Source organism: Ictidomys tridecemlineatus, chromosome 12 (genome assembly GCF_052094955.1).
Source record: "Ictidomys tridecemlineatus isolate mIctTri1 chromosome 12, mIctTri1.hap1, whole genome shotgun sequence".
Lineage (NCBI taxonomy): Eukaryota > Metazoa > Chordata > Mammalia > Rodentia > Sciuridae > Ictidomys > Ictidomys tridecemlineatus.
The window spans coordinates 63,167,935-63,187,069 of NC_135488.1; the positions used below are offsets into that span (position 1 = coordinate 63,167,935).

Here is a 19,135-nt window from a genome sequence, read left to right on the forward strand (position 1 = left end):
CTCTGCAGAGGAGCCGTCCAGCCGCCTTGCCCCACTCCAGCGGGCTGGCAGCAGTGTCCGGTGAGTCGGTTACAGGTGGTAGTGTCTGGGATGGGGTCAGCTCTGGCTGGCATCTCACCCGTGGGGACCAGCCACTTCTTTCCAGAATATCTTGTGTCCATGGTGCTGTCACTGAGCAGGGACCAAGTCTCGGCCCGGCTCTGTCCCCCACCTGGCACATGAGCAGGGCACAGCCCCAGAGGAGGGGCAGGAGGGAGCCGAGTGAGGGAAGATCACCTACTGCACCCCCAACCGCCACCCTGCTTGTCCCCCCCACCCAGCTCAGGGCAAAGCTCAGTGTCCCTCCTTACCACCTCTGCAGGCAGGACTGATACCCCAACTGGCCCAAACCTAATTCTATCTCACTCACCTCGGGGGGTCCTAGAGTCTTTGGGGCCCTCCTCCTCCCCCTCCTCTACCATTCAGAACGCCCTTCTTCCTCCCCCTGAGCCTCTTCCAGCTCCAGTCCAGCTTGGACTTCTCAAGTAACCCAGTCCAGAGTGGTTTCCCATCTTAGCTCAGACAATGCCGGGCCCCAGGAAGATGCCCTCTCTGCCTCCTTCTCCACAGAGCCCTCCACAGGACTTGGCTTCCCAGCCAGGCGTAAGACCCAGCCAAAGCAGAAACTGCTCCGGTTTCCATGCTGTGCTGCCTCTACCCCTCTTCAAAACAGGTGAAACTCCAGCCTCTTCACCACTGGCAAATGCACATGGCCCATCTATGTAGCTTCTGCCCTACGCCAGCAGGCTGACCACGCAGAGGCCCTGCCCGCTCCTGCACCCGACCCTCACTGACAAGCCAGGCCCTCTGGCCTGGATCATCCCCTGACAAGCCCCCCCAGAGGCAAGAGAACTGAGGCAGGCCCAGGACTTAGCTAATTCAGCCTGCTCATTCCACAAATGATAATCTGTAGGCCCAGAGTGGGAGAGCGACCAGCTCAAAGTCAGTGTCAAAGGCAAGACTGGAACTCACGTCCCCTAATGGTATCCCAGGATTCTGTCAAAGAAAAACTAGCTCTTGGGTCACATGTCATCACTAAAGGCCAACTGGGGCCAGGAGAGGGAAGCACTAGATTCTGGGGAGCAGGTGAGGCCTTAGGTATAACCTGGACAGACCTCACTCAGTCACATACACCTCAGAGCTGTACAGCAGAGGGCCCACCATGCACAGCTCCTGCCCTGGGCAGCTGGAGCTGGGAGGGTGTCTTCACACCACCCTCAGAAGCACAGAGCAAGTCATGCCTCCTGCCCCATCTCTCTGTGTGGCAGAGGCAGCTCTCAGGACTCCCCACCACCCAAACCCTCTCCTCTCCACGCCTGGGCAGCCCCAATCTGAGGAAGGCACTGAAGGCTGGGAGGTCTCTCTGCAGCCCCCCACCACCGAGGCTTGGGTACCCCTGCTGGCCTTCTTGCCGGGGGCCCTGTCACATAAAGGATGGGCTCCTCACCAGCCACCACGTCCAGGTCAGGCAGTGTTGGGGATGGTTCCAAGGGAACAGGGGGTGGGAACAGGGGCACAGCTCCAGGGAGCGGCGTGTAGGACACCTGCAGGACCAGCGAGGCCTGGAAGAGACGGGGATGGGGCAGCAGGTTAGTACGCTGGCCTCAGACCACTGCCCTCCCGCATCCTTCCCCAGGGAACAAGGCGCTGACAAGGATCTCATCTGCAGGGAGTGTGAAAAAGCCACCCCCAGGGACCCCTGAGCATAGTCAGGTAGTTGTGGGCACAGAATCTGGGGTCAGTTTCTAACCATCCGGGAGCCAGGTGAACTTGGGCAAGACATGTAACCTCCCTGTGCCTCAGTTGCCTTATCTGTAAGGAGGGGTAGTAATAGCCACAGCAGCTTCTTCATGAGGGTGAATGAGGATTAAGTTGGAATCAGGGATCCAACTTCTCTTGCAGGATTTTTCAAGTCTTCAGAAAAACTCCCCTTAACCATTCTGCTCAGCCAAGAACCTGCCCTCCTTCTCCATAGACAGTTCAGCTCTGCTCTGCTCAGCAGGAAGCCAGCATTGGGCTGCCACTCACCTTACTGACTCCTGCCCTCCTAGAAGCACTCCTGCCCCCACTACATCCTCTGCTAAGAGGAGAGTAACTAGAGGCACCATCCATATCAACAAGGGATGATCATCACCCGACAAGCCCCACAGAGGCAAGAGAAAGAGGGCCCACCTCAACCCCACCCTGAGTCCCACACTGTTCAAAGGAGTCCCTGAGCCCTTTGGCAGGCACAATCCCAACAGACACTCCAGCCTCATGCCTCCCAGGCCAGCAGGGGCCTAGCTGAGCCTCTTCCATGCCACAGCCCGGTCTCCTAGGGTAGCCATCTCTTTTAATTCAAGTTATAAATACTTTGCTTAAGAAAGTTTGGAAACTAGAGCACTCACCTAGCATATACGAGGCACTGGGTTTGAGCCTCAGCACCACATAAAAATAAATATATAAAGGTATGGTGTCCATCTAGGACTAGAAAAAAATTTTAAAAGACAATAATATATTCAACCAACAGACAACAATGGATATTGTTGTAATCCCAGCAGTTTAGAAGGCTAAAGCAGGAGGATCTCAAGTTCAAAACCAGCCTCAGCAACTTAGCAAGGCCCTATCTTGAAATAAAATATAAAAAGAGCTGGGGATATGGCTCACTGGTTAAGCACCCCTGGGTTCAAATCCCCAGTACAAAAAAAAAAAAAAACTTGGAAAGTATAGAAACCTTAAATAAGAAAAATAGGCCAGGTATGGTGGCTCACACCTGTAATTACAACTCAGGAGCCTGAGGCAGAAGGATTACAAATTCAAGGCCAGCACCAGCAACTTAGCAAGACCCTGTGTCAAAATAAAAATTATTAAAGGGTTGGGGAAGTAGCTCAATGGTAAAGTGCCCCTTAGGAAGAAGGAGTTGGGGCAAGGAGGAGGAAGAAAAGGAAAAAGAAGAAGGAGAAGAAGAATAAAACTAATGCATAAGAAAGAAATTGTCCATAATTCCTCCACTTTCATAATTTGACATCTTTCTCTCCAGTCGTTTCGAGCAAATAGTGTACAGCTCTGCTATATTTAAAAAAAAATGCTTTTCTTCTGCTTAGAATTAAACAATAAGTACTTTCATGAGTTTTGGCAAAGTTTTTATAAGTGTTTAATGATGCATGATCTCCCTCCGAGTGGCTCTAGCATAGGACACTGGACATCTTTTCTGATAATATTAGGAACACCCAGAGTTCCTGAGGCAACCCTGCCCTGAGCTGAAGATCTTGGCTGAAGGATCTTGGCTGAAGGCTTTGATGTACCAGGTCTCATTCTTACGCCCTCCAGACTGGAGCTTGGGGAAGGGCAGCCAAGCAAATTTAGTGCAGGACCCACCGTAGGAAGCAGGGTTCAGAAGACTGAAGGAAGACACCCTAAGCAACTGAGACCCGCAGGACCATAACCCGCCCTGCAGATTCGTGAGCCACCACCAGGTGTCGCCACCTGAGCGGACAGCACCAGCGCGGTCTGCTTCAGCAACTCCTGAGGAAAAGAACCACCTGGGTGGGGGGGGGAGGGGGAAGGGGTCGGGAACTGCATTTGCAGATGGAAAGAGAATATCTTGTTAAATGAAGTAAGTCAATCCCAAAAAGCCAAAATGTTTTCTCTGATTAATGGATGCTGATCCAAAATCCCGACCCCCCCACAAGGAAAGACTGGAGGAATTTTGAATTAGGCAGAGGGGAGGGGGGCAAGGGAGGGGGCATGGGGTGAGAAAGATGGTGGAATGAGAAGGAAATTATTACCCTATGTATGTGTACAATTGCACGAATGGTGTGACTCTGGCGTGTATAACCAGAGAAATGAAAAGTTGTGCTCCATTTGTATACAGTGAGTGGAAATGCATTCTGCTGTGATGTATAATTAATTAGAACAAATTAAAAGAAGAAGAAGAACAACAGCAACAACAACAAACCACCTGGAGCAAGAGGGGGGGCAATGACACCAGGGGGCCTTGCATCTCTATTGCTAAAACCCCTCTTGGGGTTTCCCCCACTTCATCAAAAGGCTAGTTGGGCTGGAATTGTAGCTCAGTGAGAGACCACTTGTCTAGCAAGTGTGAGGTACTGGGTTCAATTCTCAGCGTGGCACATAAATAATAAATAAAAATAAATAAAGGTCCCTCACAACCAAAAATATATTTTTTAAAAGAAAGATTAATAGGGATCTTTGGAAAAGTAATTAATTCTAGGGCTAAGACAGAGGAGGGACAAGATGAGCTTGGATCATCATTTCGGCCAGAAAGCAAGGAAATGCTCAGTGAATAATAGAAACATCTCAAAAGGACACAGAAGACAGGGGCTCCCTGATTGTCCGGCCAAATCTGAGACAATTTAAACATGAAAATCAATAATGATAGTAACAATTTAAACCACTGAATAAAACAGAAGCACATGGATTCATATTGAAATAAATAAATAATCAGAGAGGAAAACAGCTTTTCCTTACAGTAGAATGCCAACTGATTAATAAAGAAAAAAGGATTGATTTAGAACATCACCACTTAGGAACCATTAAAACAATAATATATGGGCTGCAGTTATAGCTCAGGGCTAGAGCGCTCGCCTAGCATATATGAGGCACTGAGTTCAATCCTCAGCACCACATAAAAATAAATAAATAAAGGTATTGTGTCCACCTATGACTAAAAAAAAATTAAGAAAAAACAATAATATGTTCAACCAGCAGACAACAATGGATATTCATGCCGAAACCAGGAGATCAGGCTGGGGACACAACTCAGTGGTAGGGCAAGTGTTGGGCATGCATGAGTTCCAGGTTTGACTCCACAGCACCACAAAAAGTAAAGCAAACTTGCAGGGAAAGGTTGGTGAGGAACAGGATACTTATGACCAGACAAAATACTTCCCCACAAAATCCTTACTCATTAGAAGGTGGGGTGGGTGAATGGGAAACCCAGCAAATACCAGTTTATACAAACGATCAAGGGGAATGATACACTAAGAAAACAAATCAAAAATCATATCACCTGATAGACAACAATGAGAGCAACACAGCATCACTCATGCCACATTCACGCCAAGACGCATAACCTAAATCTAATCACAAGGAAACATCCAACAAACCCAAACCGAGGGACACTCTCATAAGTGACCTGCTTTTCCAAATATTTCAATACTACAAGATGATAAAAGTAAAAAAAAAAAAAAAAATACTGAGGAATTATCTCAGACAGAAAGACCCTAAAGAAACAACTACTTCTGGGTGCTGTGGTGTCTATAATCCCATCAAACTGGGAGGCCAAGGCAGGAGGATTGCAAGTTCAAGGCCAGCCTCAGAAACTTAGCCAAGCTCTAAGCAACTTAGGGAGACCTCTCAAATTAAGAATTAAAAGGGCTGGGGATGTGGCTTAGTGGTTTAGCACCCCTGGGTTCAATCCCTGGTACAAAAAAGAAAAAGAAAAAGAACAACTAAACCCAACACATGACTCTGAATTGGATCCGTTGGCTAGAAGTGATCCTGTCAAAAAAGACCGATGAACCTCCAATGGAGGTCTGTGGATTAGGTGAACTGCTGTGTCAATGTCATTTGCTCATTTTGAAGGCTGTGCTATGGTTATGCGGGACAGAGTCCTGAATCAGAGAAATTACACACTGAAGTTCACTGATGCTGGGCCAAGATGTTGGCAGATTAGTCTCAAACGATTACAGCATAACGCTCTTTATAATATTCTTGGTTACTCTTCTCTAAATCTTAAATTAACTCAAAATAAGTGTTAAAAAAAAATCTGTGAATCCTTTCCTTCCATGACTGCAAGAAGCTCACTCAGCAGACAGAGCCCCCTGCCCCACTCAGGCTGGTTCCCTCCTGCAGAAATAGTTTAAGTCAGAACCAGATGCATTATTGGCAGGCCCCAGTGCAAAACAAAAAGCTCAGGTCTCTCATTCAAAAATTATTAGAATCTTAACATGGTAATGGTAGACAACTAAAGCAAATCCAGGGTCCTTCTGAACATGGGACTCTGTGTGACTACCTACCAGGCCAGTCCTGGGTACAGTGTTTGCTTAGGTCAGTGTGTGTCCATATCAGAAAGACAGGGAATGGGGACCCTGCCTGTCATTTCTGGCCCAACTCGATTAATTCACTTACTCATTCCCTTTGCAAATACACATTGAGAGCACCAGCGGGGGACCAGACCCTGCTGAAGATCCTGGGGATATTCCTGTGAACAAGGTCTCCACCTCATGGATCAGATATCTCAGCAAAGGAGGAAGACAATATTTAATAATAAACATAAATTATAGCATCTGTTAGAAAGAAAGGTCAAGAAGGGTCAGGGGAGTAGAGGAGTCTCAGGTTGCAGGGTTAAATCAAGTGGTCTGAGTGACCCCCAGTGAGAGAAGTTAGACAAAAACTTGAAGGGGCCACATCTTGGCTGCCCTGGGGATCCTGACCCTGGAGCCGAATCCTCTGGAAGAGCACCCCTCCCACTGCAGCTCCAACAGCCCAAGTCCTAAGCAGGAAGCACCACCCAGGGCTCCTTATGACTTGCCTGGGGCTGCACCGTGACTTCGATGCTATCATAGGTATGGGCTCACCCTGCTTATCTACAGGCTCCGAACTACCTGGGGCTTCTGATACACCAGCTCTGCAGAGGTGGCACAGCAGGAGGGTCACGGCTCCACCCTGGCCCGATGTCAGCACCTCAGCACAGGGCGCTCAGGGGCAGCCCTCGTGATAGCTCTAGAATCTGAAGGCAGTCCAGGCAGCCCCTCGTGGGGTTTCTTGAGCATCAGGTACTTCCACACCAGTAGCCCTGCACTGAGCATCTAAAGAACTGGCAACATCCAGGTGGTTCCAGGCATTGGAAGGAGACCTCCAGCCAAGAGCCAGGCCCATCTCTTATATGGCCCATCCAGGAGCCACAGGAGCATCCCAGGCAGCTTCAGAAGGTCTAGAAACCAGGCTCTGGAACAGATGCCCCAGCATGGGGTGGACTCCAGGGAAATGAGTTTTCATGCTAGGAGCAGAGATGACTAATACTGGAGGCCTCTGGCTCCACTGAGGATCTCAAGGGAAAGGGAGCATGTCTGTAGCCCCACCCAGCATTGGGACCCTTCCTTCTCCAGAGAGCCAGTGCTGAGGTCTTCTTTCTATGGCATGTGAGCTCTGTGCTGTCCCAGACCTCATGACCTTGGCCTAGAGCCCTGGGTGGGATGCTCTTCACAGCCCCCCTCGTCAATATACCCACCTGATAACCCAGTTTCTCAGGTCCTGGCTGGAGGTTATCCTACCTCAAGGCCATTATCAATTATGTGTCCACCAAAATACACTGCTATGGAGTAGGGTAACCCCAGTCATTTTGGGGGTCCACAGCCAACAATATCAGCAGAACTTTAGAGGCTCCTGAATGGTCCCCAGGCTAAAAGGGCTCAGGAAGCCCAATACAGAGGCAGGGAGCCACCTTGTAGGCTCCTCCTGGGTCCCTGGCCCCCCTATAGATTCTGCGGCCAGGCTCAGGCTGCAGGTTATCTGACTGCTCAGCCCGCGGCTTGCTGCCTTTCCTGGGCCACAGCTCTCCACCCGGAGCTCTTTCAAGACCAGACCCACCCCACCCCCACAATGCACAGTCAGGACAGCACAGGCAAGGCCTAGTGTCTGCCCAGGACTCCTTCACCTTTCCCTGGGCCCTGCCACAGTGAGGGCTGCACCCTGGGCAGCAGGCAGGAGGCCCACCTCTCCCCAGCTGGGGGCTCACTGAGCAGGGTCCAGCCCTCCTCCCCGTTCCCCAGCTCCTGGCTCTTCTATGCCCTTCTTGGAGACCTGGTTGATGAAGGATTGTCTGCAGACAGCCAGGGTCCCAGGACAGAGGAGAGAAGGCAGCCGTCTCCTAGTCTGAGCATCAAGCCCACAGAGTGTGGGAACAGGAGGTAAGAAGCAAGGTGGATGGTGGCCCACCTGGCTCAGTCCCATAAAAGGGACCAGGTTTGGAAGGTTCTGTCTCAGGGGCTGAAGGAGACTTTGAGTTTGGAGGGAAGCGTGTACAGGAAATATCAGTGTCCCAGATGCATAAAGGGCTGGTGGAGAGAGGCTGGCATCTCAGCAAGGAAGTGAGGAACTCTGGTTGGAGGCTTTAAGGTCACGTAATGACAAAAGAATGGCCTCACCCTAGGTGCGATGGAAAAGCTCCTCGCAGATTCCCTGACCCACCGGCCTCTCACCAGCTCCCTTGATCCCTATGCCTTCTCCAGGGCCAGCTGGGGCCCTCTTCAGGATCCCTGAAGGGACAGCTCCATCACCCCTGGGAATCCTCCTTGGCAGTGTCAGGAGACTGGAGAGATCAAGGGAAGCCTCAGAGGAGACTCAGGAAGTGACAGAGATAGACTCGAGAACACTGCACTGGGCCAGAATGTCCTGTCAACCAGCAAGGTCTGAGACAGGAGGGGATTCTTCTGGGAAGTGGCAACTCCCCACCAAGGAAGCAGCCTGGCCATCACTGTCCCAAGACCGTGGGAGCAGACTGCAGCATTAAGAGAGTCACAGAGCAGGAGTGCAGTGAGCCACTCGAGCCCCTCCCACTCTGGAGGCTTGGAGAGGCACCCTTGGATGTCCCATTTGGACATCCATTCTCTGGGTCCCCAGTTGTTCCCTTTCTCCAGATCCCAGCACCCAGTGTGGTTCCATTCAGCTCAGCCCAGACTGCCCTGTCCAGCAAAGGGCTCAATCTCACACACACACACACACACACACACACACACACACACACACGCACAAACACACAGGAGTACACCCCACCCTATCTGAAATAAAGTCAAGGCCCACCCAGAACTTTCCAGGTCTCACTGGGAGGAAGAATTTCCAGATCTATAGCTCCTCAGTGCATCCTAGAAGGTAGACTTGGAGGGAAGGTCAGGAATCCTAGTGACCAGGAAGAAAGAACCCTGCAGAGTATATTTAGATCACTAAAAATAACAGGAGAACAGAGATGAGGGCTGGGAATTGGCTGCTTGGAACAGGAGTGCCCTGCAAGGCTGGAGGAGGGGCAGGAAAGACAAAGGAAGAAGAGGAAGGGGGTCTGACAGGTCCTGGTGGGTAGGGGAGGGCTGTCTGTCTTCCTTCCTTGTAATCTGTGACCCGGATGACTCAGTTATTCCAAATCTGGAGAATGGGGCTGGGCTATGAGGAAGGCAGTTCTCTCAGGGAGACTCAGGGAGCCATGGCCAAGGCTGACTGGGAACTTGGAACAGAATGTGGCCCAATGGACAGAACGAGACCCAGAGGCAGGCCAAGTTGGTAGGAGTCAAAGCTGACTTGACCAGGGCCCCCTTCCCTCCCATTTCTGTGTCCCTCCTGTGTTCACCCCAAGAGCTGGCTTACTTATGGAAGCTGGACTTTGACACATCTCTGAAGTCAGAAAATCAAAGGTGACAGAAGGAGTAGGAGCCACCAGTCAAGGACTCAGACCAGAAACTGGCCAAATGCAGGGGCCATTCGGTACTTACCCCAGTGGGTTGCTGCTTGGTGTCCAGCAGGGGGGCATTGAAGCTGGCAGACAGGCTGGGAGTGGCAAGGACCTCCCGGAGTGGGACCTTGGCTTCCCCCAGGAACCTGGGAGGACACAGAAGTCCAATGTAGAAAACTAGCCCGATGTGCCCTGGTTCTTCTCCCACCAGACCCCTCACCAGCACCACCACCACCACCACATACACAAAGGTCATCTACCTACACCACCGGTCCCCTGGGAGCCCCTGAGCTTTCCCTCTGCATCCCCAACCAAGTCACTATCAGGCACCATCCCTGGAAGACCAGGTCCCTGGGAAAACACCTGGGCATAAGAGAGGGGTAAGAGGCACACGCCCTTCCCCAAGGTCAACCTTGACCCTTCCTGCCACACCCCGGAGGCCCAGCCAGGTCTCCACTGTCACAGGTAAGGACTTTTGCCCACCACTCCTTGACAGCATACCAGGCCGGCATCCCCGGAAGGCAGGCTCAGCTTCTCCACCATCACACCTGCATGGCTCCTGAGCCTCAGCAGCTCCCATCAGCTATGTCTACACAGGCTGTCTACACCAACTACACCAGGACTCAACAGCAGCAATCATCAGTCAAAACAAAGGAACTTCCTTGTCTTCAGGCTCAGGGAGAAAGGACATTAAGGCAGGGGAGACAGCCTCCCTCCCTGGGGAGACCCAGAATGGCCAAAAGCACACACACTTGAGGCCGCACATCTCACCGAGGCCGGGGGCACCTTACACAATGGGCTCCTGGGAAAGAGTGGGCCACCAGCACAGTGGCCAGCGAAGGGCCCTTTGAAGGGCTCTGAGGAGTAGTGTGTTCCCTGAGCTATGAAATGCACCATGTACTACGTGCCTCTCTGCAGCAGCAGGAAAACAGTGGGTGAGCAGCTGAGTCCATTAGAACCTGCCACCTAAGGGAGGCACTGGCCCTGCTTGCTTTCCTGGGAATCCGAACCAGCCTCACAGTCCCATCAGGGCACAGAGCTTCATTAGTCCAATGAACAGTCACAGCTCACTTTCCTTCTTCTCCTCCTACTCCTCCCTCTTCTCCTTCTTCCTTCCCCTTGCCCTCCTTATTCTCACCCTTCATCTTCCCCTCCTTCTTCTCTGATGGATGAACCAAACCTGGTATCCAGGACCATCCGTTTTCTGACCCCTGTAACCACTAATTTGGATATATGTTTTTATGACCCTATAAAATAAAACTGCAATCTTGACCTAATTAGCTGATTTTTAAAAAAATAAAACTTGTTACAATGAAATACCACTGTACATCCATTAGAATGGCTATTATTTAGAGAGAAGGCGTTGGTCAAGATGTGGACAGCCAGGCGCAGTGGTGCACACCTGTAATCCCAGTGGCTCAGGAGGCTGAGTTCAAAGCCAGCCTCAGTAAAAGTGAGGCACTAAGCAACTCAATGAGACTCTGTCTCTAAATAAAATACAAAATAGGGCTGGGGATGTGGCTCAGTGATTGATTGAACTTCCCGAGTTCAATCCCCAGTACCCCATCCCCCCCCCCAAAAAAAGATGTGGATAAACTGGACCCCTTGTGCACTGCTGGTGGGGAACAGGAAGAGGTACAGCTGCTGAGGTATACAGCCTGGAGGTGCCTCAAAAGAGCTAAAACAGAGAATTACAGTATTACCCAGCAACCCCAATTCTGGATATATATACTCCAAAAAATTGAAATCACAGACTCGGTCATTTTCATATCAATGTTCATAGCAGCATTATTCACAATAGCCAAAAAGTAGAAGCAATCCAAGTTGGAACAGATGGACAGATAAGTAAAATGCAATACGTACTTACAACAGAATATTATTCAATCTTAAAAAGGAAGGAAGTTCTGACATGAGCCACAACAGGGGTTAACCTTGGAGGCACTATGCCAAGTGAAATAAGCCAGACACCAAAAGATGAGTATTATCCAATTCCACTTATTTGGGGTACCTAGAGTAGTCAAATTCATGGACACAGGAAGTAGAACGGTGTGGTCACCAGGGCTGGGAGACCAGGCAGTGAAGAATTATGATTTAATAGGTGTAGACTTTCAGTTTAGAAGATGAAAAAGTTCTAGAGATGAATCAGGTGATGACTGCACAACTTTAATGCCATTGAATATATATTTTAAAAGGTTCAAATGGTAGGTTTTTAATGTATACCACATTTCACTACATTAAAAATGACAAAAAAACTGATCACTTGTATAAACCTCTGGACAATAAAGTACATCTATTTCCATCCTTCTTGGGGTAGGCCACTTCTCAGTCACCTTGCAGTGACCTTGCTAGGAAGACAAGAAATGTGGCATATATTCAAAGTCAATTTTTCTCATATATCTTTAAGAAAGGCTAAATGGAAGGACTTATTAATATTCATTGCAGAGTTCCGAAACTCCTTCATCCCCTCACAATATACATGTCTATCCCAAAGAGCCACCATGAGGTGGACACCTGTCACCAGTATGTTGACTGAAGTGTCAAGTGTCCTCAGGATCCAGACAAAGTCAAAAAGATCAGAGGGTAGGTGTAGAGGACCCCTGAGACCATGCAACATCAGAGATCAGTCACCCTGTCCCTCCTTCCTGGGAAAACTGAAGTGACAGATCAGAATGACTTGTACAAGCAGAGATGGCACAGCCCGTCCTAGGGCTCTCCAGATTCCCTGGGCAATCCCCACAGCCCTGAGACTTCCAGCATTGGGGACAGGAAGGCCAGGCCAGGAAGCAGGAGTGGAGGGGACAGACAGCAGACCTAGTCAACTAGAGACCTGTACATGGGGCTGGAGCTCCAATTTGGGAGTTGAAACCAGAGGGCCAGCGCAAATCCAGGTCTCCTGCCTCCCTTTGTCGGCAGCCCTGACCTCTCAGCCCAGGCCCAGGAGAATTCCCGGAAGTGGGGTGGGAACAATGGGAGGAAATGCAGAAGGAAGCCTTGGCCCCACCCCTGCCAGCCCAGCACCTCCGAGCTGCCTCAGATGGACTGTTATTTCCTCCCTGAGACCTCTTTTTGGGTCATGAAATGCACCCTCCAAGGTCCACCACCACCATAAGCCCTGGGGTCAGTCCCTCCAAGGTGCCAGTTGGCTTCCAGAGCCCCGGCATCCATAGGAGGAAGGACTGGACAGTGCCTATCCCAAAGCCCAAGAGGCGGGCTGTGGGGACCTGGTTCAGGAGAGTCAGGGAGATGCAGAGCCTCCAGCCTGGTGCAAGCGTTGCTCAGGAGGAGGCAATGGGGGTGCAGTCTGGGACCCCCTGAGGGAGGCCAGAGGGCCTTGATCAGAGGACACCTTGAAGGCCTCTCCTCATCCATTCATCCATTTCCTGTAGCAGAGACTAAAGCTCCCTGGGTCTTTACTCAGGGAGCTCCAGGCCCCGAGGGACCAGACCCCACTGCCCCATCTTGAGTTGCCTTCTGCACGTCTGGGATGCTACACACTCAGTTGGCAGCAACCAGTAGCATGGCAGGTGTCGAACAGTATTCAATAGGAGCCAACTTGGCAAGGAGGGGCCTAGGGCCCCTGTGCAGGACCCTGGCTATAGGAGCCAACTCTGGTGGGAGGCAAGGAAAGCCTTGGGCCCTGACCCTGCCTCTTGCAGCCTACTGGTAGAAAAATGCCCCAGGCCCTCAGAGCCTCCCTGGACCTGGTCATGATCTCTCTTGGCTTTGCTGAATTCCGAAGCCATCGGAATGTGGGAACAGGAGGAGCATGGGGACTCAAAAAAAAAAAAAAAAATCTGCTGCCACCCAAGGAAACAGAATCAGGAATTGGCATGGAGGAGTAAAGCAGGTTAGTATTGACAGGGCACACATTTTTCCCCCATGAAAAAGAAGTATTCCATTATTCAGTAGAGCCTCTGCCCTAGCAGAGCAGAGAGCAGAGGGATTGGGTGGTAGCCTCCAAATCCAATACTGAAGCACTGTGTGGGAGGCAGGAATTAAGCTGGTCAGTTAAATTCATTTTGATAAAACATGAAAAAAATTATTTAACATATTGGACCTGGAAGGGCATGGCGGTACATGCCTATAATCCCAATGACTCAGAAGGCTGAGGCAAGAGGATCACAACTTAGCAAGACCCTGCCTCCAAATTAAAATAAATTAAAAAGGGAATAAGGATATACACAGTAACAAGGCACCCCTGGGCTCAATCCCTAGTTCAAAAAAAGAAAAAAAATGGACCTTATTACTTCCTTGTGTGTAAAAACAAACACAGGATAACCCACATGTCCACCATGCAAAGCAGGTAAAGTAGGAATACAAAGGAATACATACAAAGGAATGCCATATACCTATAAAAATAGTGAAGTTCATCATGCACTTTTATAGGAAGTCTTCAAGACACATTGTTAAGTGAAAAGAACAAAGTACAAAAGAATGTCTATAATATGTTACCTATTGCATTAAAATAGGGAAGTTAGAACCTATGTTGAGGATTAAGCAATAAGAACTCTAGAATGATACGTAAGAAACGAGTGGGAATGTAAATTAGTACAGCCACTGTGGAAAACAGTATGGAGTTTCATCAAGAAACTAGAAAGAGATCTACCATACGAACCCGCTCTCCCATTTCTAGGAATATATCCAAAGGAAATGATATCAGCATATCAAAGAGACATCTTCATGCCCAGGGTTGTGGCTGCACCTGCGCATTTAAGGTATACCAGCCTGCCAATTCTTTGTTGTAGAGATCAGGAATGCGTGGACATTTTTAAAAGCTTTTTAAAAGCTCATTGGGTGTACTTTTTAGCTGTACATGGAGCGGCTGTTGGTAGGTCTAGTAGTCTAGACTCTGGAGGGTTAGCAATTGTTGGAATTTTCAAGGGAGTTTGAAGGTTGGGCCCGAAGAGAGAGGAGAGGTGGAAGAGAAAGGTCTTATGTGGAGGGCAGAGGTGGCGTCAAGCAGGTGGCTGAAACTCTGGGAGAAGCCAGTAGGTCACACAGAGCCAATTCTGAGGCCAAATGGCTGAGGACCCCTAAAAGAGCAGACAGTCCACTGAAAATGGTCTGAATGCCTGCAAGGGGTGACAGGCCCCCCCATCCCAGTCACCCAGTGCTTTCTTCATGCCATGGGGCTGTGAACTGAAGAATGAAGGGGTGTAGCAAACCAGGCTGGGGCAATGCAGATATGCTAAGAACTGTTAGGAGCAGGAAGGAGGGAGGAGCGGATGCAGCTAGAATGACAGAGAAGTGGGCTGGAGACAAGCTTTCTCCCAAACACTCCAAAGGAAGGTGACTCAGAAATGCTGGCAAGATGTGTAGTTACAGGGACACCCCAGGTGGCTGATCCTAGAGTGCTGCACGCACAAACCCCATATTCTCAAACTGTACCTTTCAATCTACAGCAACACCTTGAAAATGCTCTCCATCAACTACCTTCCTAAATTAGATCAGTATTTACATTCAGTGATTAAGTAAGAGCTCTTGGCCATGTGCAGTGGTGCACGCACACCTATAATCCCAGCCCCTCAGAGGCTGAGGCAGGAGGATCATGAGTTTAAAAGAAGCCTCAGCAAAAGTGAGGCACTAAGCAACTCAGTGAGACCCTGTCTCTAAATAAAATACAAAATAGGGCTGGGGATGTGGCTCAGTGGTAGAACGCCCCTGAGTTCAATCCCCCATACCCACTCACCCCTGCCAAAAAAAAAGAATAAGAAGTCTCAAGTCATCCTGCCTGGGTTGGAGGCCCAGTTTGGCTGCTTTGCTTCCTGAGACTGACCCTCATTTGGCAAATGCATAGTGAGCACCTACCACAGTCTGGGCACTGTCTGAGCACTGCTCCACCTCCACCACAGTATTGGAGCTTTAGGGGAATAGCACACAGTTCAGAGGATTCTGGTAAAATTTCAGCTGAGGAACCTAACGTCCCACACGTGTGCCAGAGCATAGACAGAGCTTGGTGATTGCTGGTCCATTCCTCCCCACCCTGCTCACCCTTTTTCTGTCCTTCCCTGCACATTCCCACCCTACCAAATGATGCTGAAGGTCACCTTAGATCATGAGCTGTCACGTTTAAGAGGTTAGATTTCTTTGTGGTCATTCCAGAGAGTAGAATAGAAATAATGGGCCTCAACATTTCAGGGAGAAAGACTGAGTCTCAGCAGAAGCAAAGACTTCCTAACAGAATAAGTCAGCTCTGGAACGGCTTCTCCCTCCCTCCAGCACTGTCCTTCATGAATGCAGGAGATGAGACACCTCGCCTGATAGCTTGGGGGTCTTTCAACCTGGAAAATTGGCCTTGAGCCAGGGGTGAGCTCGAGGGTCGGTGGCCAGAACACAGTAGGGACACAGGATAGGGATGATGGTGCCATTGCATTGTAGGGCAGCAGCGGCTCACTCAACCCAGACTGGCACCTCTCCTCTCTCTTCGGGCTCAACCTTCACACTCCCTTGAAAATTCCAACAATTGCTAATCCTGCAAAGTCTAGACTACTAGACCTACCAACAGCCGCTCCATGTACAGCTATAAGGGGGGCTGGAGACGAGAAAGCAGCTCACGACCATCATGGTAGAGACTAGATCAGGCAAGAATCATGCCCAGGTGCTGAATCCAGGGAGCCATCTTGATTAGGAGCAGGACATTTGCATTATCTTAAAACATCTCTTAAGAGTTCAAGGGGAAGAAAGAGCGATAAAGAGACAATTGAAAAATCAGACAACACCTGGCCAGGTGATGGAAATGAACATCCCCCGGGAGGAGCATCAGGTACCTCCATGATGAGATGGGCACCTCACTTGGGCAGCATTCTGGTCAGGAAATACTAACCTACTCTAGTCATGAGAAAGTATCTGACAAGTCCCAAATGAGGAGCATTCTATTTTAAAAAAGAGTAAGGGTATTATGTAATTCAAAAGTGCAAATTATCAGAAAAGACAAAGACAATCACAATGTTCCAGATTACAGAAAGCCATAGAAATATGGCTGCACTCAATACGGGACCCTAGACTGGACCCTGTTCTGGCAAGAGTGCTGGAGGGAGATCACTATATAAACAATATTTGTACAATTGACAGGATTGGAATACAAATAGTAGATTCGATAAATCAAGTTTATAGATGTTAAATTCACTGAAGTTCATAACTACACTATGGTTGAGTTAAAAAAAAAATCTTACTCTTAAGAAATATATGTGGTGGGCTGGGGATGTGGCTCAAGCGGTAGCGTGCTCGCCTGGCATGCGTGCGGCCCGGGTTCGATCCTCAGCACCACATACCAACAAAGATGTTGTGTCCGCCGAGAACTAAAAAAAAAATAAATATTAAAAATTCTCTCTCTCTCTCTCTCTCCTCTCTCTCACTCTATCTTTAAAAAAAAGAAAAAGAAATATATGTGGAAGTATTTAGGTGTAAAAAGGCCAAGATGATATAATTTACTCTCAAGTGGGAAAGAGAAAAAGAGGAGTGGAGAAGAAAAGAGAAGAAACTATAATCAAACAAATGGACTAAAATGTTAACAAAGCCAGATGTGATAGTGCACACCTACAATCCCAGATAGGAGGATCGCAAGTCCAAAAATCAACCTAGGTAACACAGAGAGGCTGTAAGCAACCTAATGAAATCCTGTCTCAAAATAAAAAAATAAAAAATGGCTAGGGATGTGGCTCAGTGGTAAAGCACTCCTGGGTTCAATCCCCAGCACCAAAAAAAAAAAAAAAATTTTTTAAATGTCATTGATATGTAAGTAAAGGTATCTTTACCTAAGTAAAGGTATCTGAATATTCTCTGTATTATTTTTGCAACTTTTTTAAAAGTTTGAATTTTTTTTTAATGTTCCAAAAGGGTCATAATGTACCTATTTTGCATTCTCGATCTTTCACCTTAAGAAAAGGGCATGTTGATTTAACCTCTATCTTACAGGTCAGCTCCTCCCTGACTCAGCTGCATCTTCCCCTCATCACTTACTCAAACTAGACGGGAACAAGAGAGCCCCAGTCTCAGGAGGTCCCTCCCTCTCCCTCCCTCTCCCTTTCTCCCTCTCTCTCCAGGGAGGCTACAGTACACCCAGGAGGAAATATGTGAGCCACTCAGCTGTGTGTGCCCGTCAGGAAGGGGCAGGAAATGAGGGACAGCAGGACATTCCACAGCCCCTGAGTCTGCCTGGCCTCTGCCAGCCTTCCTTCCAGTATCCAATTCTCCAGGGGCTACCCCAGGGTAACTCTAAATAGTTTTCTACTTCAATTCAGAGAAAGACAAAAGAAAAATTATTCTGAAACTCAGGGATGTCCTGGATAGAATCCAGATCAAAATATAATGATAAAAATCCTTGAAAATAAGGATATGGCCAACATTTGCGAACCTCCTGAGAACAATGGGATAGTAAACTGTAAACATTCCCACTTCAATCAACTGCCCAAGGATTTCAGAAAGGGGAGCCAGAAAATTGGCTTGCTAAAACCAGAGACTGAACTCATGCCTATTTTTGCCAACTTAGCAATAATAAACAGCAGCTCTGCCTTTTTAAATGTCTGTGAGCACACAGGTGCACACACACACACACACACACACACACTCACACACATCTGGTGGGTATTTCTCACATGAGGATGCACTATCACAAAGCAACTGATGAGCACAAAAAAATATCCTCCATACATAAAATAGAGCAAGTGTTAATATCCCTAATAACACCCCAAATATATTCATTATATGTTCATTTATAAGAAAAAAAGCAAAGCAATTCGAACCAGAAGTATAGGCAACAGACAGAAGAAATGTAAATGGGCAATAAGTTTATGAAAAGATGCTCAACTTTGCAAGTCAAAGAAACTACAAGATACCTTCTTTGGGTTTTTTGCTATCACACTAGCAAAAATAAAGACTGGCAAGTATTTTTTTTTTTTCACTGTTGGTGACACTTTTTAAAACTAATTTGACAGAATCTACAAAAAAAAAGATATGTTTATACCATTTGATCCAGTGATCTCCCTTCTAAGGGACCTATTTGAGAGAAAGAAATAGAATAAGAACATAAAAACATTTGGATGAAATTATTCCATGGATAATCATTGGAGAGCAAAAATATTTGGAAGGAAACCAAATGCCAATCGGTAAGAGTGCAGGAGGATAAAGTCTGGTGCACCCAAACTGGAATATCACATAACCATTTAGAAATGAGGCTGACACACTGTCAAGTAACATACTGACCTGGGACAGGGTCAATGGTGAGTGACAAAAAGCAATGGTGACACTTCTATATGTAAATGTACATGCACTGTATAAAGAGATGCTTGCATATGCTTAGGAAAAGTCAAGAAAGATATGCACCAAGTTGTTAAAAGTGAACAGCTCTGGAGAGAAGGAAAGAAACAGATGGGTGAAAGGTGGGAGAATTTACACATCTTCCACTAGAACCTTTTAAGAATGGAGCTTGCTTATCATTTTTTTTTACTTTATAATTTTTTATAATTTTTATGATTTTTTCTAGTTTTTTTAAAGAAAGAATATCTGCACATATGTGTGTGTGTCACAGTATTGAACACTCAGGTACTGACTGCCATGTGTCCACGCGGGGCATACAGATAAATGTTCATACACTTGTGTGGTTTACATAGGTGCATCTACATGGATTCAGCTACTACCAATAACCCTCATAAC

The 19,135-nt window shown here is 48.1% G+C and overlaps 1 protein-coding gene across 20 annotated transcripts in view; it reads right to left on the reverse strand.

The window, feature by feature from the left end:
* Dysf (dysferlin) overlaps positions 1-19,135 on the reverse strand; it is a 204,689-nt gene that overhangs the window by 149,382 nt on the left and 36,172 nt on the right. For 10 of the 20 annotated variants that reach the window (XM_078029034.1, XM_005322138.5, XM_005322142.5 and 7 more), the window contains exons 4-6: positions 9,525-9,630; positions 1,487-1,601; positions 119-211 (exon numbers count right to left, since the gene is read on the reverse strand). In XM_078029034.1, coding sequence (XP_077885160.1) covers positions 119-211; positions 1,487-1,601; positions 9,525-9,630 — 314 coding nt within the window. The remainder of the gene's footprint in view (positions 1-118; positions 212-1,486; positions 1,602-9,524; positions 9,631-19,135) is intronic. The other 10 variants (XM_078029038.1, XM_005322146.5, XM_005322140.5 and 7 more) reach the window with 1 other exon arrangement.